This window comes from Protopterus annectens, chromosome 3.part0 (genome assembly GCF_019279795.1).
Source record: "Protopterus annectens isolate FY-2018-M chromosome 3.part0, PAN1.0, whole genome shotgun sequence".
Taxonomy (NCBI): Eukaryota; Metazoa; Chordata; order Ceratodontiformes; family Protopteridae; genus Protopterus; species Protopterus annectens.
Genome location: NC_056731.1, coordinates 118,471,651 through 118,490,965, shown reverse-complemented (window position 1 = coordinate 118,490,965; position 19,315 = coordinate 118,471,651). Strand labels below are relative to the sequence as shown.

General features: G+C 37.2%; 1 protein-coding gene across 1 annotated transcript in view; it reads right to left on the bottom strand.

Moving 5' to 3' along the window:
- The window catches only part of LOC122796777 (macrophage mannose receptor 1-like), a 1,798,323-nt gene that overhangs the window by 926,478 nt on the left and 852,530 nt on the right, over window positions 1-19,315 (bottom strand). The window contains exon 14 of the mRNA XM_044065505.1: window positions 5,028-5,115. Coding sequence (XP_043921440.1) covers window positions 5,028-5,115 — 88 coding nt within the window. The remainder of the gene's footprint in view (window positions 1-5,027; window positions 5,116-19,315) is intronic.

Below are 19,315 nucleotides of genomic sequence, written 5' to 3'. Positions count from 1 at the left end.
ACAGAGGCATATGACATGGAAGAATGACCTGGTTGTCAAATAGAGGCAGGTCTGGCTTGAAAGGGCTGCTGACAAGGAGTTGCAGGAGCAACCAGTTTTTGATGGAGGAGCTCTCCTAGAAGATTTCTTACACCTAGATCCAGAAGAAATAGAAGAGGAGGAATGAGCAGGTCTTCTGACCAAGGAAATCTTGGCAGGAAGATTCCTGTGGAATTTGGGGACTAGGGAAACAAGCAAGTGTTTTAAGTCTTGGAGCTCCTTTACTTTCTCCTGCAGATATTTGAAATGTTCTGCAGCAGCTGAACCAAAGAGGGCAGAATTATCTAAAGGAGAATCAAGCAGTTTGGCCTTTATGTCATCAGGTAATGCTGGGAGCTTTAACCATAAATGTCATCTAAGAAGAGATGCAGAGGCCGCAGCCCTTGCAGAAACCTCCACTGCATCATAACTGCACCTAATGGAATGCCTAGCTACCTGAGAAGATGCAGGCAGTAGAATGAGAACCTGAAATTTAACCTCTGAGTCAGGTAATTTGGACAAATACAGAGATGCCTGAGAAAGTAAACCCAGGGAATACCTAGACATGTGTGTCTGGTAATTAATAGCCTGAATAGCTAAGGTGGATGAAGTATATACTTTTTTACCCATCCTTTCCAATATCCTGCTCTCCTTATCAAAGGGAAGCAGCTTAGCAGAAGGAGACACACAAGAAGATTTGTAAGAGGCAATAGAGACCATAACTGTGTCAGCAGAGGGGCATTTATAAAGAAACTTGCAGTCATTTGGTACCTTATAAAATCTGTCAGGTCTCTTGGGAGCAGGGCCTTGGGAATCAGGGATTTTAGAAGTGGAAGCAAAAGCATGCAAGAAAGCAGGAAAACAGGCAGAACTGAAGAGGGTGCTGGGGCTTCTGTTTGAAGAAGTTCATAGCAATGTTTTTATGTTTCTGAAATTTGGGAGGAATCCCATTTAAAACATTCCTCATCTTAATAGTTTCCCTAAAAGAAAGCTCTTCTATAGGAGAATCTCCCCCATTAGACTCATCCTCAGGAGAAGTGTATTCCAGAGGGGAAGGAATCTGGGTGGAGTATGCCATGGAGTCTTCATCAGAAGAGGAATCTTCAGAGTCAGATTCAAGGACCTGTGACTCTGAAGCCTGCACAGAGGAAAAACCCTGAGACTCAGAAGCCAGCATTGGAGAAGAGGTGAACGTTGGAATATGGAGGGAAGAAGAAGAAGCTGAAGGCCTCAGTGCCATCATTGCCCTAATAAGACCCAGTGAAAATGTATCCCAATCTGACTGAGGAGTAGAAGGAACATTCAGGTGCTTAGTTTTCTGTTTCTTTTTAATAAGCTTCTCCACCAGAGGAGAGAGGTCGGACATAGACCTAACATCCAATAGATCCCTAGGTGGAGGGGCAGGAGTGTCCCCAGAGTCTTCCAGTATAAGGATCCATGGTTTCCCCAAGTCACCTGGACTGGATGTCTGTATAGCTTCAGGCATGCTAGCATCTACACTCTTGATGGCTTTCCCAGAGATACCAGCTGAAGAAGTGGACCCGACCTCCAACAGTACCATCAGATCATCACCAACTTCAAGGGGAACATCAAAAGAGGCAGGCTCAGTGAAAGAGGATTCGGCTTTTAGCTTGCTTACCTTCTTCTTCAAACTTGGCTCAGCCAAAGAACCCCCAGAATACTCCATCACATCCCCAGCCAGATGTTTCAGTCTCTGATTTTCAAGACAAAGGATTAAGGCTGAAAGCCAGCTTTGCAAAGTCTTAGGTACAAAGGCCTGGCAAATAGAACAGGAATGGTGATCATGACTAGGCCCCAAACAAAACAGACAAAGCTCAAGACTATCCCTATGTGAAATCTGTCTTCCACACATACACTTGCTCTTCCTGAATGACATGAACAATAGCAAATGACAGTAGCAAAAACGTAAATCTCCAATGGGGTACTTATCTGAAGTTGGAAGTGGAGCAAAGGAATCTGACTGCAGACTGTATGTAGAAGTCAACCTTTCCGAATGATGGTGAAAAAGTTCTAAGAGTGGTACATGCAGATGTCCCTTTTATGGCTGACATTGCCAGTACCTATATGTGACGTCCCATGTACTGGCAGTGACTATAAGCGTTTGTATACAGGCCGGACATCAGGTTGATGGGCGGAATACAACCCACATGTAAAGAATACTGGAACATTGAATAGAAGGATATTGACAGTTTTGTTGGCTTCAACCTCATACTGCAAGGTACCTCATCTCATTAATATTAATGCAACTGTTTTATAACTGTTTTGTGCTTCCACAGTTTAGCATTATTACCCATTTCAGTAATGCTTACCTATGTAAGAAAAATCTTTTTAAACTTGCTTGGACTATGCTAACATTATTTAGTACAACTATCAATTTTAGTAGTGTTTATCTACGTTAAAATATCTATTTCAAGTTTTATTCATTTGCATGCTGCCCACTAGAGAAGCTTAAATTCAGCAATGTGTTTGCACTTGCATGTAGGCCAACACAAATAAATACTGAATTAGTTATTGCTTGGCTAATGATGTAAATTTAACAACTTACAGTATGTGAGGATGGCCGCGGTGGTGCAGCGGTTAGAGTTGTCACCTCACAGCAAAAGGCTCTCTGGTTCAATCTTCAGCTGGGGTGTCTTCTGTGCGGAGTCTGCATGTCCTTTCTGTGGTCATGTGGGTTTCCTCCAGGTGTTCTGGTTTCCTCCCACATCCCCAAAGACATGCTGCAAGTGGATTGGACATGCTAAAATTGGCCCTAGGCATGTGTGCGTGCATGTGTGTGCCTTCTGTGGAAGGTTGGGCACCAGGCTGGCAACTCCACACTGTAAAAACTCCACCGCCAATCTTGCATGTACAAGGTGATCCACTGTGGCGACCACTAACCGGGAAAAGCCAAAAGAGAGAGAGACAGTCATATATATTTGGACATGTCAGAAGGTGTGGTTAGACACTTAACGTGAAAATGCTGTAGAGACAATGGAGAAGGATGAATAGACATCATTATTAAAACACAACTAAACAAAATTCTGAATTTGAGGAATGTCATGGAATGGGATGGCTACAGTGAGAAAAAAAAATCAATACAGCATCAGATCAAACTCTGCAAGGAACCAACTTTCAAATATAAGGGTTTGTAAGAGTTCTGGGTTTCTTCTTTAACTCTGTCTCTCTCAGTGCTTTGCCTCTGTTACTTGCTCATACCACCCAAATGTAAGCATCGTGGGGTCTTGTTATCAATTCACTACTTCTGGAGATTTACTTTAAGTTACTGAATAGCAGGTTGTTCTTGTTTGCTTGAGCATGGTTTCCAGATACTGTATTTTCCATACTTTTGATCATTCATTTTATATTACATATATTTTGTAAGGCATCGTTCAGCAATAGCAATGGACACTCCAAGAATATGGCATCTCAGTGGAAGAACTTGGACATTTCTTATGTTTTTTACTGACTACTCTTTCTCTGAATTGTAAAGATGTCAGAGTGAGAATAATAAAGTCCAAGGAAGATGGGGCTTGCTCCCATGAAAAAATGATTGTTCCTGTTTGCAGGTTTTGTGTATCTGACCACAAATGTTCTTTTTTCTATCTCTCAGACCCTTATTTTAGAGCATTTGTGTACTTTTATTGAAGAATTTCCTCCAGTGCTGATCAAGCAGGTATATTTCAATGATATGAGTTTACAGCTATCATACAGGATTGCTTCTTATTACACTGTGTAACCATTACTTACTTTATTGTATTATGAATCTCACATGATGATGCCCACTCATAGTTCTTTTCTACTTCTAATTCTTCTGCGAACTACAATTTACATGTCCGAGTATGCTACTATAATGAATTCTGTTACACTTTAAATATTTATTGTTTAATCACTTCCAACCACTTTAATGGATATGCAAATGCATTATCTTATGTGCATGTCTATTAGTGGGGAGACTCAGAACAATAATCAAAACTGGTTACACAATATGCCAGTATAGTTGCAAATTCACATTGTGTGTGTGTGTGTGTGTGTGTGTGTGTGTGTGTGTGTGTGTGTGTGTGTGTGTGTGTGTGTGCCTGTACATATAAGAAGTGACACAGCTTACTAAATAGAAAAAATACTGAATCTCCATTCCTGTTGAATGTAAATGAAAAGGAAACAACATTTTAAATTTTACTAATCCAGACTTTTTTGGCAGCAGAAGCATCACTTTCATAATTTTACTTAATTATGCAATCCTCTGTAGCAGCAGCACTGATTTTCCTAAGGCTAAAGAGGGAAAATAGAAAAGTGTTAAGACAGTGTGGCATACCTTCCAACTTCTAAGTGCAAGAAATCTGGACAAAGCCTAAAATAATGGGATGACAAAGGCCCAAAAAATAGGGATATATTTTAAATATTACTCATAAACTTAGAAGGTTACTAGAATAACAGGATGCATGTTAGCATGCATTTTCATTCTTTAGTGACTTCGATCCTCAGTGATATGCTAAAAAAATATATATATATAAATTTTATGAGGTACAGACCAAAAATATGAAGCAAAACTCTGGACATTATGCACACATCTGGACAGCTGTGGGGTATGCAGTGAGGCAGAGAAACAGAGACAGAGAAAGGAAGAAAGTGAGAGGAAAATCAAAATGTCACCTGCACAAATACAAGTCAGCACAACATCTGGTGCTTTCCTGGCATGTAATGTCTCAAAGAAGTTACATTCATATAGGCCTACTTCCATTCTTACAAAAGTAGAAAGAAACAGTAATATGTTTTTAGACTAAAAATGCTGTGCAAGAGTAGAATGCAAGAAAAAATGTTATGAAGCATGTAAACAACTTAGCTGTGCACAAATACTGCAGAACTCTAAGAATACATTCAAAAACAGATATTAAAATTATTGAATTAAAAGTGAAATTATCATGAATAAAGTTGCATGAGACTTGCTTAGGAGTTTAGAGTCTAAGATAAACGTAAAGTAAATTACTTATACTGGCAGAATCACTTACTGGGGAATCATCCGTCCATACATATCCTTTTGTAGGATCCAGTGTAGTGAGACCAATCCAGTAATTCTGACGATAACGTGCTTCCCCTCTAAAAAAAGTATTGTATAGAGTACGATGTATAAGTAAATGAAATTAATGTGATTTTCCACTGATATGTCAAATTACATTCAAGAAAAAATTACAAAAAAGATGAGATGACAAATGAATGCTGGTGAATACTTATTAAGCTTTGGTACTACCGTACAGACTTTACCACTCCTGGTTTGATGTTTTACATTTAGTTTGTCTGTGTGCTATGAGCAGGAGGATGCTGCTGCAAGTTACACGCACTATTAAGTTCTGCTGTGACCTAACTCACTGGTCCATAGCTATTAACCTCCCATTTATATATTTCCTTAAATCTGTGTGTGCATGTACCACCATGCATTGTATATGTGTGTGTGTGTGTGTGTGTGTGTGTGTGTGTGTGTGTGTGTGTGTGTGTGTGTGTGTGTGTGTGTGTGTGTGTGTGTGTGTGTGTGTATGTGTCCATGAATACAAGAGTAAGATTGACTGAGCCATTATTTTACACTCGCTAAGCAGTGCTTTTGCTTTTCAATGAGTGTAAAATTAAAAGGAATATAAAAATGAAAGAAAAGTGTGCATATGTGTGTGTGTGTGTGTGTGTGTGTGTGTGTGTGTGTGTGTGTGTGTGTGTGTGTGTGTGTGTGTGTGCATGCATTCTTGCGTGTATGTGTGTGTGTGTGTGTGTGTGTGTGTGTGTGTGTGTGTGTGTGTGTGTGGATGTATGTGTGTTTATGTTTTTGTCTGCATGTGTGACTGTATGCGTGCCTGCGTACATGAAAGCAGAAGTGTATGTGTGTGTGTATTTGTATGTGTGTGTGGATGTATGTGTGTTTATGTTTTGTTTGCATGTGTGACTGCATGCGTCTCTGCATACATGAAAGCACAACTGTGTGTGTGTGTGTGTGTGTGTGTGTGTGTGTGTGTGTGTGTGTGTGTGTGTGTGTGTGTGTGTGTCTGTGTGTGAGAGAGCGAGAGAGAGAGAGAGATCGAGCCATGGTAGCAGCAGTTAAGTTTGCATACGTCTTAACCTGTAGCTCAAAAAATCTGAATAAAGCTTAAAATAGAGGGGAACAAAGGCTGAAAAATAAGAACAGATTTTAAATATTAGAAAATTGTTTGAACAACAAGATTTGTGTTAGCATGCATTTTCTGAAGGAAAAAAGTCTGAAACTCAAATGTATGTTATTATTTAGCGACTTCAATCCCCAGTGATTAGCATCAAACCACACATTTTAGGAGTAAGGGACCAAAAAAATGAATATAAACATAAATATTTTTTGAAAATGTTATATTTTAGCTGTAAAATATCCTCAAACACCATTTGCATATGCTACAGAAAGTTTGAAACAATTTTACGTAAAAAATATATATATTTAGAAAAATAGTAATAAAATAATAAGTAAGTAAAACACAACAATTTTATAGACAGATTATTCTGTAAGTGTAAAAATGATTTCCAGGGTGTGTGTTACTGTATAAATGATGCCCTTCGAGGGGTGTAGAGGCCCTTGGCCAGCAGCATCAAGCCTGGGCAAGCATTATTTGGTGTTTCTCTTTTTCCCATGGTTGTTCAACTGTGGAGTTACTATAGTTAAGTAAAGAGAGGGAATGGTGTTGTGAGGACTTGTGTTTTGCTCTTCAGTTGTGACCAACTAGTAACATTTTAAGGTGTTGTGTCTCCAATGAACAAGTGCACGAAAATGAATTACCGGGTGTTAAAAGTATCTTTGTGATACACATTGGTCCCAGGTGTTAAAAATGTAAACATGCCTATATCACAGACAGTTGCCAAAAGAAAAAGCAGCTACAAAAACAATTATATGTCTTACTGAATATATTTTTGTATGACAGCAAAATAAAATTTATTTCAGTGTGAGAAAAAAACATTTAATAACAGGTAGTGACTACAATTATCGATATTTAATAAAGAAAATGTTTTATAAAGTAAAATGTTGCACTATATAAAGTTACACAGTCAATAACACTTACAAAATTAAATGATCTGTTCACAGTTTTAAGAATATTTGCCTCAGATGGTCAACACAGTCTTTGTATTACCCTACCTGGTAAAATGATAGGCATTCTACATATTACAGTAACCCACTTTTCCTGTCCTCTATCTTACAGTGACATATTTCTTGCCTTACCTGTTTTAATAATCTTCATTATAATTGTATACACTAATGACGCTTTATCTTGCTGTTCTTCTATAAGAATTCTGTTATGTCCTTTTAATTCTAAGTATTTTGCCCCATTTCCTTCTTTCTGCCTTCTGCTGTATTGCCTACATATTACTAAACCTGTTTGCTTAAGACTAATAAAAGTATGGCCCTGATTTAAAAAGTGAACCTTGGTCAAGCCATTTGAAAAAGGCTCAGTATCTCTCTATTAGGAATAATCCTGTTGTCAGCTGAAGACTAAACAGAATGGAACTGGATGAGAGAGTCTACAGAAAGTGCCTGAAGGAGATCCATTGGATTTCCATTATGTCTTTGGATCTTACAACCTAAGGAATTATTATGTGACTATACAAAAACCAGTTAAGGTTATCAGCAAGCATTCTTGGATTCAAGCGGCAGTAGCCATACCAGCCACTGATACTAGTTTATGTCTTAAACTAAGAGGAGCTGTTAAAGGAGAAATGTATTGCTAGCCATTGCAGTGTGATTTCCATCCTGAGGATACCTCTGTCATTGCCCCAGATTACCCAGTTCTTCTGAATTTCTTTTTTCCTTCTAATGGTGCAGTGGTTTGGGTTGTCACCTCAAACCAAGAGGTTCTCTGGTTCGATTCTCAGCTGGGGTGCCTTCTGTGTGGGGTTTGCATTTCCTCCCTGTGTTCATGTGGATTTCCTTCAGGTGCTCTGGTTTTCTCCTACATTACAAAGACATGCATCTGGAGCATTTCTCCCCAGGCCTCCTCTGAAAATTGGCATGTTCCAAGTCAAACGTTCCCGGTAAACAATTGTTAAATTAAATAAAATAAATAAATAAATGTTTTTTGCTGCTGTTCCTAGTGACAACAAGCTTCCATTATCAGCCTGACTCATTCATTCCCCTCCTTGGTAGTCTACCGTGAGAGTGAGAGCAGACTGGACAGGCTTGTCATTTAGTAGTGGTTTATGCCTTTGCAGGCATCCTGACAATGAAAGAGCATTTTGTATGGCCCTTGGCCCTCCCCTTTCCAGTAAATAAGCAAGCTATATCACTGCAGGAGCTACTGTGCACACCCTCTACAAGTGCATGTGACAATATACCAATAATGGGAGCTACCTCACTCATTAGATGGTGGCCAAATGATCGATACTGGGTCATACTTTGAGACATTGCCCCGATTTTGAGGGGCTATATTACTGGATGGTTCCAAACAGTGCTGGCTGATGACTTCAAGGCAGATGGACAGCTGCTGGAAGCAATTGAATGAGTGGAGCTAACTAGAACGCATTTTATTATGGCAGGTCGGGTATGTATTATAAGATCGACGGTTGAAAACATCGAACAACATATGGTCAACACTATATGGTCGATATCTTCAAACGTCGACCTTATAAAAAGACAAAAAGAAAAGAGTACCCTAATGTGTTTAAAAAGGGGGACAAGCCCCCTGCACGCCCCATGTGGGGGGCTGCATCCCCCAAACCCACCGCTGCTTAAATATACCAACTCCAAGACCACACTACACTGCAGTAAATGGAAATCTTCCCTTACGGAGATTTCCGTTTACACGCTCGAGATTCTGTGTGTCCGATATTCTTGTGTCAACAATGTCAGATTCGTCATTGTCGGCTTTCAAGAATATAATATAGACACGGCAGGTCACTGATTATTAAATTGTAATCAAATAACAGCTAGGGTGAGTCACTTTTATCCAAAGACTATATGAGTACCCATTCAGTATAGACACTTTATAAAATGTATATACCACAAATGACCAAATGTGATCAAATAAAAAAAAAAAAAAAACAATTGTAACAATAATTGTCACAATAATACATTTTGCCTTGCTTTACTCAAACTGACAGTAGCCTTTTCAAGCCAGCTCATTTACTATTTAAATATGATGAAATGACTGCAAGAAGCAGTCAGTGTCATCTACAAACTGCTTCCTTGACCACCATTTACAGCCACTTTGCTAACTGTATATACCTCAAATGTTTGATTGTCATCAAATAATTAAAACTAAATACAGAAATGATGATAACAGTAATTAATTTCAGTTTATTGCTCACCCAGCTCAAGGAAGTGAACACACATGCATATAATCATAAAAACACAAACACACACACACACACACACACACACACACACACACACACACACACACACACACACACACACACACACATGCACACACGCGCACACACACACACACACACACACACACACACACACACACACACACACACACGGATGTGTTCAGTAATTGCAGAGGCTTTCTGTGTATACATCAGATGTCTTACTGTAATCAAATGAATGAATAGATGACACGACTAATGGTCATTATAATGTATTTTAGCTTGTTGCTATCAGGTACATGTAGTGCAACCTACTGCCACAACGATTAAGTCAAATGAGCAGTAAGAAAATACATTTCATTCTGGGCATAACAGTTTAGTAAAACACACAATTGTTACCAACACACAGCTAAAACAGCACAGAATTGTTTAATGAATTTCTTTCTTCCAATGCTTGATATATCCATTCACAATATAGCACATGTTCCTTTACTTTTGGTTTTCAGGCTAACTCAAGCACCAGTCACTTAGTATTGCCAAAGGCAGTGGGAAATGGTTATGTTCTGCTTAGTCTAGCAGCCCAGACAGTTTCCATTATAACTCAATTTCTACACCCCCCTCCAAGAAATTGCAAGTGAATGAACAAAAAGCAACAATTACTTTTTTTTTTTACTAAAGGAATCTATACCTAAATGCTAGACTTGAAAAAAAATCCAGATGAACAACTTGACTTTTTCCAGAAATGTGAATTTTATGCATGCAATGATCGCACGTAAAAGTTCCAAATCCCCAAATGGGAAAGCCAATTATTTGGAGCAGATTAAAAGTAAAACAAATGAGCAAATAAAAAGCATGTTCAAAGTCAATGTTGAGGGGCTGCAACCTGAAGGCTACTGCTACAAGCCATCCCTGGTATGAAATCCCCCTCCTTCTCAAAGAAGCATATCCATTCTTCCCATATCAACGCTGGCAGGCAACAGCTATGAATCAAACTCACAGCAGTCAGGGAATTATCCCCCTACCAATGGAGCTAGCATTTTTGATTTTTTTCTTTTTTTTTTTACTTTGCTGCAATCTACCCCATTCTGCATCTGCTGTAGTTGGAAAAACACAACATCTAAATGGAAGTTTGCTGACAATATATGTGAGATGCCTAGAACTATGTTGCATTATAAGAAAAGCTGGGTAAAATGATGGAGCAACAGTTCTATGCCTGACAAATAAAGTGATGGTGTCTACATCTTTTTGGCAAAGACCAGTAAGCACATAGTGAAGTAAATTGGTGTATTTCATTCAAAGCTTCTATATTCTCACCTGTTATTCAAGTATATTACAGAGATTCTAAGGTGGAATGACAGCCAGCTGTACAATAATATTTTCAATAAAATAAACAGAGCTGTGTTGCAATGATTGATTATCATGATATCATAAGGCAGAATAATAGATATATAAAGGCAGAACAGGAGCATTAGGGTGTAGGATTCATGTCATCTCACCAAAGGCAGTTTTGACAAATGTAAAATGACTGTAAAATGCTTGCCAAAACTATCTTTGCCAATTATCCATGGAATCACTTGAAACCCCCACACCCTGAAATTATATAAACCAGTTCCAGGGTTGGGTTGCACAACAGTGGAGAAAGCGGCAAACTCCACTGCCAATGAAAGCAGTTTTAGCAAACACATTTTAATCATTTTATTTTCACTGAGACTACTTTTGGAAAATCAACACAAACCCTAAAACATGACCCTTAAAGATTAATTGTCCTTCTTTTTTGGTGACATGGATATGGAATAAACTCTAGCAGGCATGGGTAAGGGGTCTTGTTAATAGTAAGTTAGACATGGATGAGCTCCAGCCATCATCTTCTTTAATGAGTGTGAAGGTGAAATCTTTTTAGGAATATAGAGACACCTTCACTTTTAATATCTTCATCTAATGTGGTGGACCTGAATGTGTGGTAGACATTAAAACCCTACACTGATGGAGTGTTCTCACTGGTCTTGAACAGATCGCTCTGATGATGATGCATATATCAATCTTTTCCAAGTTAAGGAGCACAGTTTTTTTTGTTTTGACTCATAACATTGAGCAGCAATATATTTATATTGTCCAGATTCTGTTTTGTTATGTTAGAAGCTTTAAAAGATTATGCGATGGACAAGGATTTAGCCAATACATGAAGGCTATGAGGGCAGATGGATGACTATTCCAGCAAAGCAGTAAGGACTATCTACCATCACCTTCTAGTTTGATCCATATTGTACTTCCTAAGAATGACACCAGAAACTAAGCCAATTGTTGAAGTAAACTATCTTTTGTTTGTATTGTTGCATCATTCCTGGTGATAGTAGAATGCTACTTGAGCTTAGGTTCATACCTACCTCAGATGCATATTCCAAGAGCTCCATCAAGACTCTCTTCATATCTTAATACAGTCCAAGGGATGTGCCTCAAGTCATTTACATCCATGTGCACTATCTCATCATATGTGTATTTGTGGTACAAGAACATGAGTACATGTGTGTGGTAGCAAATCTTGGCAGCAGGTAGACAATTGCCTACGACCCTCTCCTTGCATACTCTGTAAGTGGTACATAAGTGTTTCTCACCACGGAGTCACCTATGACTAGGATATTGGAATGTGTAGAGATTTGCCTTATGGGCTTATGGTTTGAGTCAATGTAACTCTTAGATGAATGTTTCACTGTGGGTGCTGCCCATGTTGTGTGTTTTTGAGGTTGCTGAGGATACTTACTTCTTACACTACATTTAGAAGGACTTTGTGCTTTAGGTAAGCTACTTTTAGAACCTCAGCATAAGTACATGTATGTGTTTGATCTCAACTGTGTGTGACTGGCTTAGTGTGGTGTCATGTGGTACAGACAAGCTGGATTTTTCGTTTGTTCATGTAACAGCATTGATTCAAATAACATTATATAACGACATCTCTCACACACTCTGTCAATTTGTCAAAGCAGTAAGTGGTTGTCAGTAAACATGAGACAATTCCTACATTTTCTCTGGATGTCCATTTTATCCAAGCTGGCAAACGAAATGCTTGTAAAGTGCAATTCCATGGTTCCTGGTGCTTACTAATGTGGGGGTCAAGGCAGAGCAGTCCCTATGAGGTTTATTGGAGATGCTGTATATCTGGTAGTGGAGATAGTTCTGATCTTGGCTTAGCTTCCTGCTAGGAATCAATGATCATTTGTTTCCTCTTTCACTAGAAGCAAAATATTAGTACTAATCAAAAGCTGCTTCCTGAGAAGTTGTATTAACATAGACATCGCTAAGTTCAGTTGACTTGCTATTGTCTTCTCTTACTAGATTCCCCTGGATAGAACCTACAGAAGCTAAAAGAGACAGAAAGCCAGTCTGCACAAAGGCCCTGAAGAGATTTTCACCAAAATTGCAACCAGACCTAACAGTGACATCCTATACACACTGCCTAATCAGAGACTAGCAAGAATCAATGATCTTCTGCTCTTCTCTCACCTGGAAGGAACTAGTAGTATTAAGCCCAACATGGTTCCTAAGAAGTAATGTTCAGGCTTTCTTATGATTGCTCATTTCTGGGAAAACTAAGAAATAATGTCCCTCTGCTCTTTCTCTCATTAGGAGCAAAACAGAAGCACTAAGCCCAAACTGATTCCCGAGACCAATTCCTAATCTCTCCAGTGGCAAGTATTTTATTCCTAGGGTTTTCAGGATAGAGTTGGGTCTTTGTCCTAGTCAGTTTTAAAGAAAGATGGAAAAAATGATTAATAGTCGGAATATTAGTGTGTACACTAAGCAAGTTAGATGAAGTGAAGCTGAAGCTTTAAGAGTCTAAGGGGAGGACATCCCTAGTTTGATCTTTTAGTGCCCAGTAGAATGAGCAGATAACATGAGACTGGGAGGAACTTCCAAAATCAAATTTACAGTAGGAGTGGGCAGCTCAAAAGCCACCAAGTTTAAAACTCAACAGGCACTGGTCAGGAGGGTTGTAAAACTCTCAAAAGTCACCAAGTTTAAAACACAACAGGCACTGGGCAGGAGGGTTGTAAAACTCTCAAAAGTCACCAAGTTTAAAACACAACAGGTACTGGGCAGGAGGGTTGTAAAACTCTCAAAAGCCACCAAGTTTAAAACACAACAGGCACTGGGCAGGAGGGTTGTAAAACTCTCAAAAGTCACCAAGTTTAAAACACAACAGGCACTGGGCAGGAGGGTTGTAAAACTCTCAAAAGTCACCAAGTTTAAAACACAACAGGCACTGGGCAGGAGGGTTGTAAAAATCCACTGTAGTCACTATTCCTCAATCATTAGCTTTAAAAGCTGTTAGACATCTCACTCTACTGCATTTATTGTGTGTGGCAGTTCAGTGTGTACAGCTTTTAAATCTGTTAAAGGGTTTCAAAGAAACAGTCATGTTGCTGCCATCTCTCAGTACAAGCCTAGATAATAACATATTTGAAAATTGCATAACAGCCTTCTTATGCACTTTTCTGACATCACATATGATATAAGAAGGTTATCTTTCTGTCACTTTCTGAACATAATCACTCCAATCTATGTATTAATTTGAATCTTATAAGGTTTAACTCCTTAGGAAACTTCAAATCCCATTATGACCTTTCTTCTTTAGGAATGTATTAAATGGGTGGCTGCTAATGAAACAGCTTAATTTAAAAGGACACACTTTGCAAGCAAGTGCACTTTCTTCCTCTGCTCCCCTCCTCCCTTAAGAAGGGCACTTCCTTCCTCCATTCTCCTCCCTCTTTCAGTTTCTAATGCATGTTTTTGTGGCCTGGAGGAGGGTTGTGTTTTCCATTTGCAGCTAAATACTTTCTATTTAACTTGGTTTGCTCCACTTACAGAAATTCACCTGATGCATTGGAGTTATTGCTCATCCAGACTGAACACCCTGGCTGAAGTATCAACACCCTGATTGTTGCATCATGCTTGAAGCAGTATTAACTTTCCATATGTTTTCAGTTTTTGTCAGTTTGGACACTTTGGGAATACTCTTTTTCCTGTATAGGTTGGGTCCCTTGGATCTAACATTAAGCTCAAGTGTGCTGCCAGTAATAGAAGTGCATTTTCAGTGAAGGTTTCAAGGCTGGAAATTGTGGATAAATTCGGCTTCCAGTGCTTAGATAGGTGACAGAAATATATAGATTGTCGAAGCAATGATCCCGGCACAGTGAAATACCTAAGGATATGAACATTACACTTGTAGAAACAGTGTAGAATGACTTATTGAAATACACAATGTTCAAGTGTTACTAACGGAAACATCCTATGGCTTATTAACAGATATAGGGTATCCTCAGCATATTAATGCACTGTATAGTAGCCCACGTTTCCACCTCTGTTATGTATCTACAGCTGTTTTTCTATTTTTTTTTTTTTTCAGCTTTAGTGTTGCCAAAGTAAGAGTAACCACTATTTTAGTCAATTAAATATGCATGAATTGTTTATGCATTGTTCTGTACTATTCTGTATATTTATGCTGGTGTAAATTATATTGAATAAATGACATCCTGAATTTTAAGATGCAAGTCACCCTGATAAAGTATTTTTATGAATTTAAATATTACTTTACAACTTATCCTTATTACTGAAATGTAATTTACATTCCGTGGTGATTCATTTTAAAAAGTATTAAAAGAGGCACCTAAATATGTTTCCCTTGACAAGTAACAAGCTTGGTCTGATGTACCAGAGTTATACATGTGGTATAGTTGAAATAATATTGCCTTATATTAATGGCAAAATCAATAAGTGCAGCATACAGGGGAGTGCAAATTACACCAATACAGCATATTGAATAAACAATGATATTATGTTTATTTGACTGAAACCATAAAAAATATACATTGCCTATTAATTATATTAAACTGTTTATTAGCTGGTAGCAGCAAACTGTAAGAGTATTTGCTAATATTTGAAATATTTTCTTGGGGCTTGTTTTACTATCATTAATTTTCTGTTCAACTCCTTGTTAAGCATTTTAAAACAAGGAATTGTTTTTGATCTGAAATATTTCTAAGTCTAACCTATACCAGAAATAACTGTTTAAGATATAGACACATACATATATATATATATATATATATATATATATATATATATATATATATATATATATATGAATGAGTATATAACAAATATGTATGGGTCAATATTGTTGCATTGAAGTTACGGAACTTAGAACTTCATATGGTCGAGACAATATGATCGAAGTTCTGTAACTTTAAACACTACCGAAATAACAAGCATCAGTATTTTTACACCCAGCCATACGCTGCTAATTATATATAATACACCTTGATCACATTATAGTGGGGAAAGGATAAATCCCCTAATTCCCACTGTACAGAGATCTCCATAGATTACATTGAAGTTACAGAAATTTGATTATATGGTCTTCAGTATATGAAGTTTGAAACATCGTAACTTCGATGAAATAAAATGGACCCATAAATATGTATATATGTATATATATATTTCAAATGACTGTAAAGAAATATATATATATATATATATATATATATATATGGGTCTACCTGATAACACCGACACGCCAAAACACTGACAACAAAATAACTGACACAACAAAACCGAAAGTTCAAAAACACAAAACTTCACATGCCAGACAAACCAGAATCCCGACAATCAACAAAACAAATACCTTTCCTGAAAAACACACAAACAACACAAGCACACCAAAAACCTTACAAACCTACACTAAACCTTACATACACAACTATCTATGCACTAACCTTAACCCAAACCCTAACCCTAAGGTCCGTCACTATAACACACTTACCTTACCCGCACCATAACCCTAACTCACTTAATCCGCCCCTAACCCTTAAGTCTGTCACTATCGCACACTTACCTTACCCACACCCTAACCCTAACTCTCTTAATCTGCCCCTAACCCTTAAGTCTGTCACTATCACAAACTTACCTTACCCACACCCTGACCCTAACGTCCGTCCCTATCGTACACTTACCTTAACATGTCGGTGTTCTCAGCGTAGGGATTCTCAACTTTCGGTCTTCTCCGTTGTCAATCTTCCGGTGTCAGTGTTCTCGCTGTCAGTGTTGTGGACTTTCGGCATTTTCAGGTAGACCCATATACATATATATATATATATATATATATATATATATATATATACACACACACACACACACACACACACACACACACACACACACACACACACACACACATATACATTCTCAGCTATATATAATATAATTGGCGATGACAATGCAACAATTAAGATTTTGTTGCAGAAAACAAGATCTTATTTAAAGTCATCACACCTAGAATGCAGCCTCTACCATTGTCTTGCTTGATGTTACTAGTTACTGGTTATTCATTCAAATTCATTGGCACATTGTGCCATTTTATTTTCTGGTGACCTAAGATGCAAAAAAGGCTAACAACGTATGTTGAAGACCATTTACCTAATACCAACTACTATTTTTGATCATTTATCTGGAATGTTCACATATTTAACTGTGCACACTGCATTTTTACTTTGATTAAGTGATGTTTTAAATGGGGTATTAGGGGACAAGTTTTCAATGATAATGCAAATGTGATAGCAAACATTCAAATTTTAGAAGTACAGGTCCTGAACTGTTTACCTCACTAAGATTCTGTTATTATTCTATTATTGAATTTTTCCTCACTCTCTATATAAATTCAGTCTCTTAGCCTAATGACATACTTGAGTATTATTCCTTCTGGGTTTTAACAGCATATCCTTATTTTGTAGGAGATGTGCATACAGTTGTAGCTTTTCTAGAAAGGGTTATAACTGTTTGGGGTACATTAATTCTTCAGTAGGGTGCCTTTTCCTTCTTAAATACCATGACATCACTCATCACGCTAGATTATGTAGAGATCACATGCTGAATGAAAGCAATTTTACTTCCTTGTCTGTTTGCATCATACTGGGCCAATGTAAATTCTATTTTGATTCTTATCTGAAAGCTGCATTATTTATTTAATTCATAATTATTGATTTCTTAAAGATCACATGTAAAGTTTTTTTTTTTTTTACTTTATTTGCTACTTATTGAAATAGTTTACCAGGGTAGAGCATTGATCAATTCTGGCCAATTTCAGTTTTGGTCCAGAGAAAATCACCATAACTGATAACAATGATTGCAGAGCAGTACACATGTACCACAAAATGAGCATAGTTTACAGTATATGCAATGCTTCAGAGTACATCAAGATTCATTTATAGCAAGATTAGATAAAGGAGCCAATAATGGGTGTTTGCATTAAAAGCATAAATAAGTGTAGATATGAAAGAGTGAATAAGTATAGGTTATATACTCTGATGGGTTGCAAGAATTTTTTGCTTGATTTTTACCATTTTGTTTTTGCTGTAATTATGCTCTGATCATATGAAGCATGATTTTTTTCATTCTAAAATTTTACTTCAGTTACTTCAGAGGAAGTAAATTAAATTTAGTAAACTTACATCAGCAGCTGGTCAGTTAATTTTGATTCTAGGTCAGCTCACCTTCTAATGACACATTTATGTGATGAAAAGATTTATTGCATTTAGGCATGTTTTCTGCACTGAGGAACAGATTTCAGCAAATAAACTAAAATATAAAAAAAGCAAACTGGAGTGGCGTTAAAATTTGAGCAAACTGCACAGAGCTTGGCATACAGTGTAACACCACAGATGTAACACTGTAATATATGGTTGTCTACCAGTGGGATGATATATAGGAGTATGAGAATCTTCTTAATGATAGCCATGTAATAAAGTACTTTTCTATTTGCTATATGTTGACTAGAATAGTGCTAGAAAGAAAAAAATTAGAAATAATTTGTACATCAGCGAATTGAAGATCTGATGAAGGCATACTGAACCAGATGATAACAATGAAGATACGATGAACAGGATGATAAGGATGGTAAGGAAGATGATGAGGATGCAATGAAGATGAGTGAAGGATATCAAAGAATATGGTGATGATGATGGCAGAGATGAAGATGCCAATGACTTTAAAGATGAAGAGGATGCAATAAAAATAATGAAGAAGATATGATGATGGTTATAATATACATGATTTTGAATGGAATTAAGATAAAGATGATGACAATGATAATAACATTGATGATGAAGATGACGGCAATGCAATGAAAGTGATGTGATGATTTTGATGATAATGATAATGTGTACAAAGATATAGAATATCACAATGAAGATTCTAATGAAGATGCTGATAATGACAATGATGAGGAAGATATATTACAGATGAAGATGCAAATAACATGACAAAGATGCTAATGATGATAATAATGAAGTTGGGATGAAGAAGAGCATGAAGACACAATAAAAATAATGATGCGATGAAAAGATTAATAAGATGTAGTATACATTGAATAGATTAAAGCTCATCATCATCTTTACTTCATTGTCCCTTCATTGTAAGTTTTGTCATCTCTATCACATCTTTACCTTTACCATCTCCATCTACATCGTGACCCTATACTATTTCAGCAGGTTCAAACCAGTGAAGACACACTATCTTATAAGTAATAACCTTTTTTCCTTATTGTAACATTCTATTTCTATATATTTAACATTAAAATCATTCCACCTTAATTTCCCATCTCTGATAATTACTACTACATTAACTAATTTACATTTCACAGTAGTCACACTTTCATTCTTACCAACTCAAATTACAAATTCTTTATAACAAGAAGCATTAAGTCATCTACCCCATCTTATTTTTACTTGGTTTCATCCACTACATCGCTAAGACTTTTGACATCTGACTGCTGCTACTATGTTTAGCAAAACTTATTTAAGTAATCTGTGGTGTCTTTATATTGGCAGTTCATATTTTGCATTATATATTTCTGCTATACATTTTTGAATCAGCTTCTATATAAATGCTGTTACTGATTTTCATTTTCATTCTAAGTTAATAAATATTGCATAAAAGG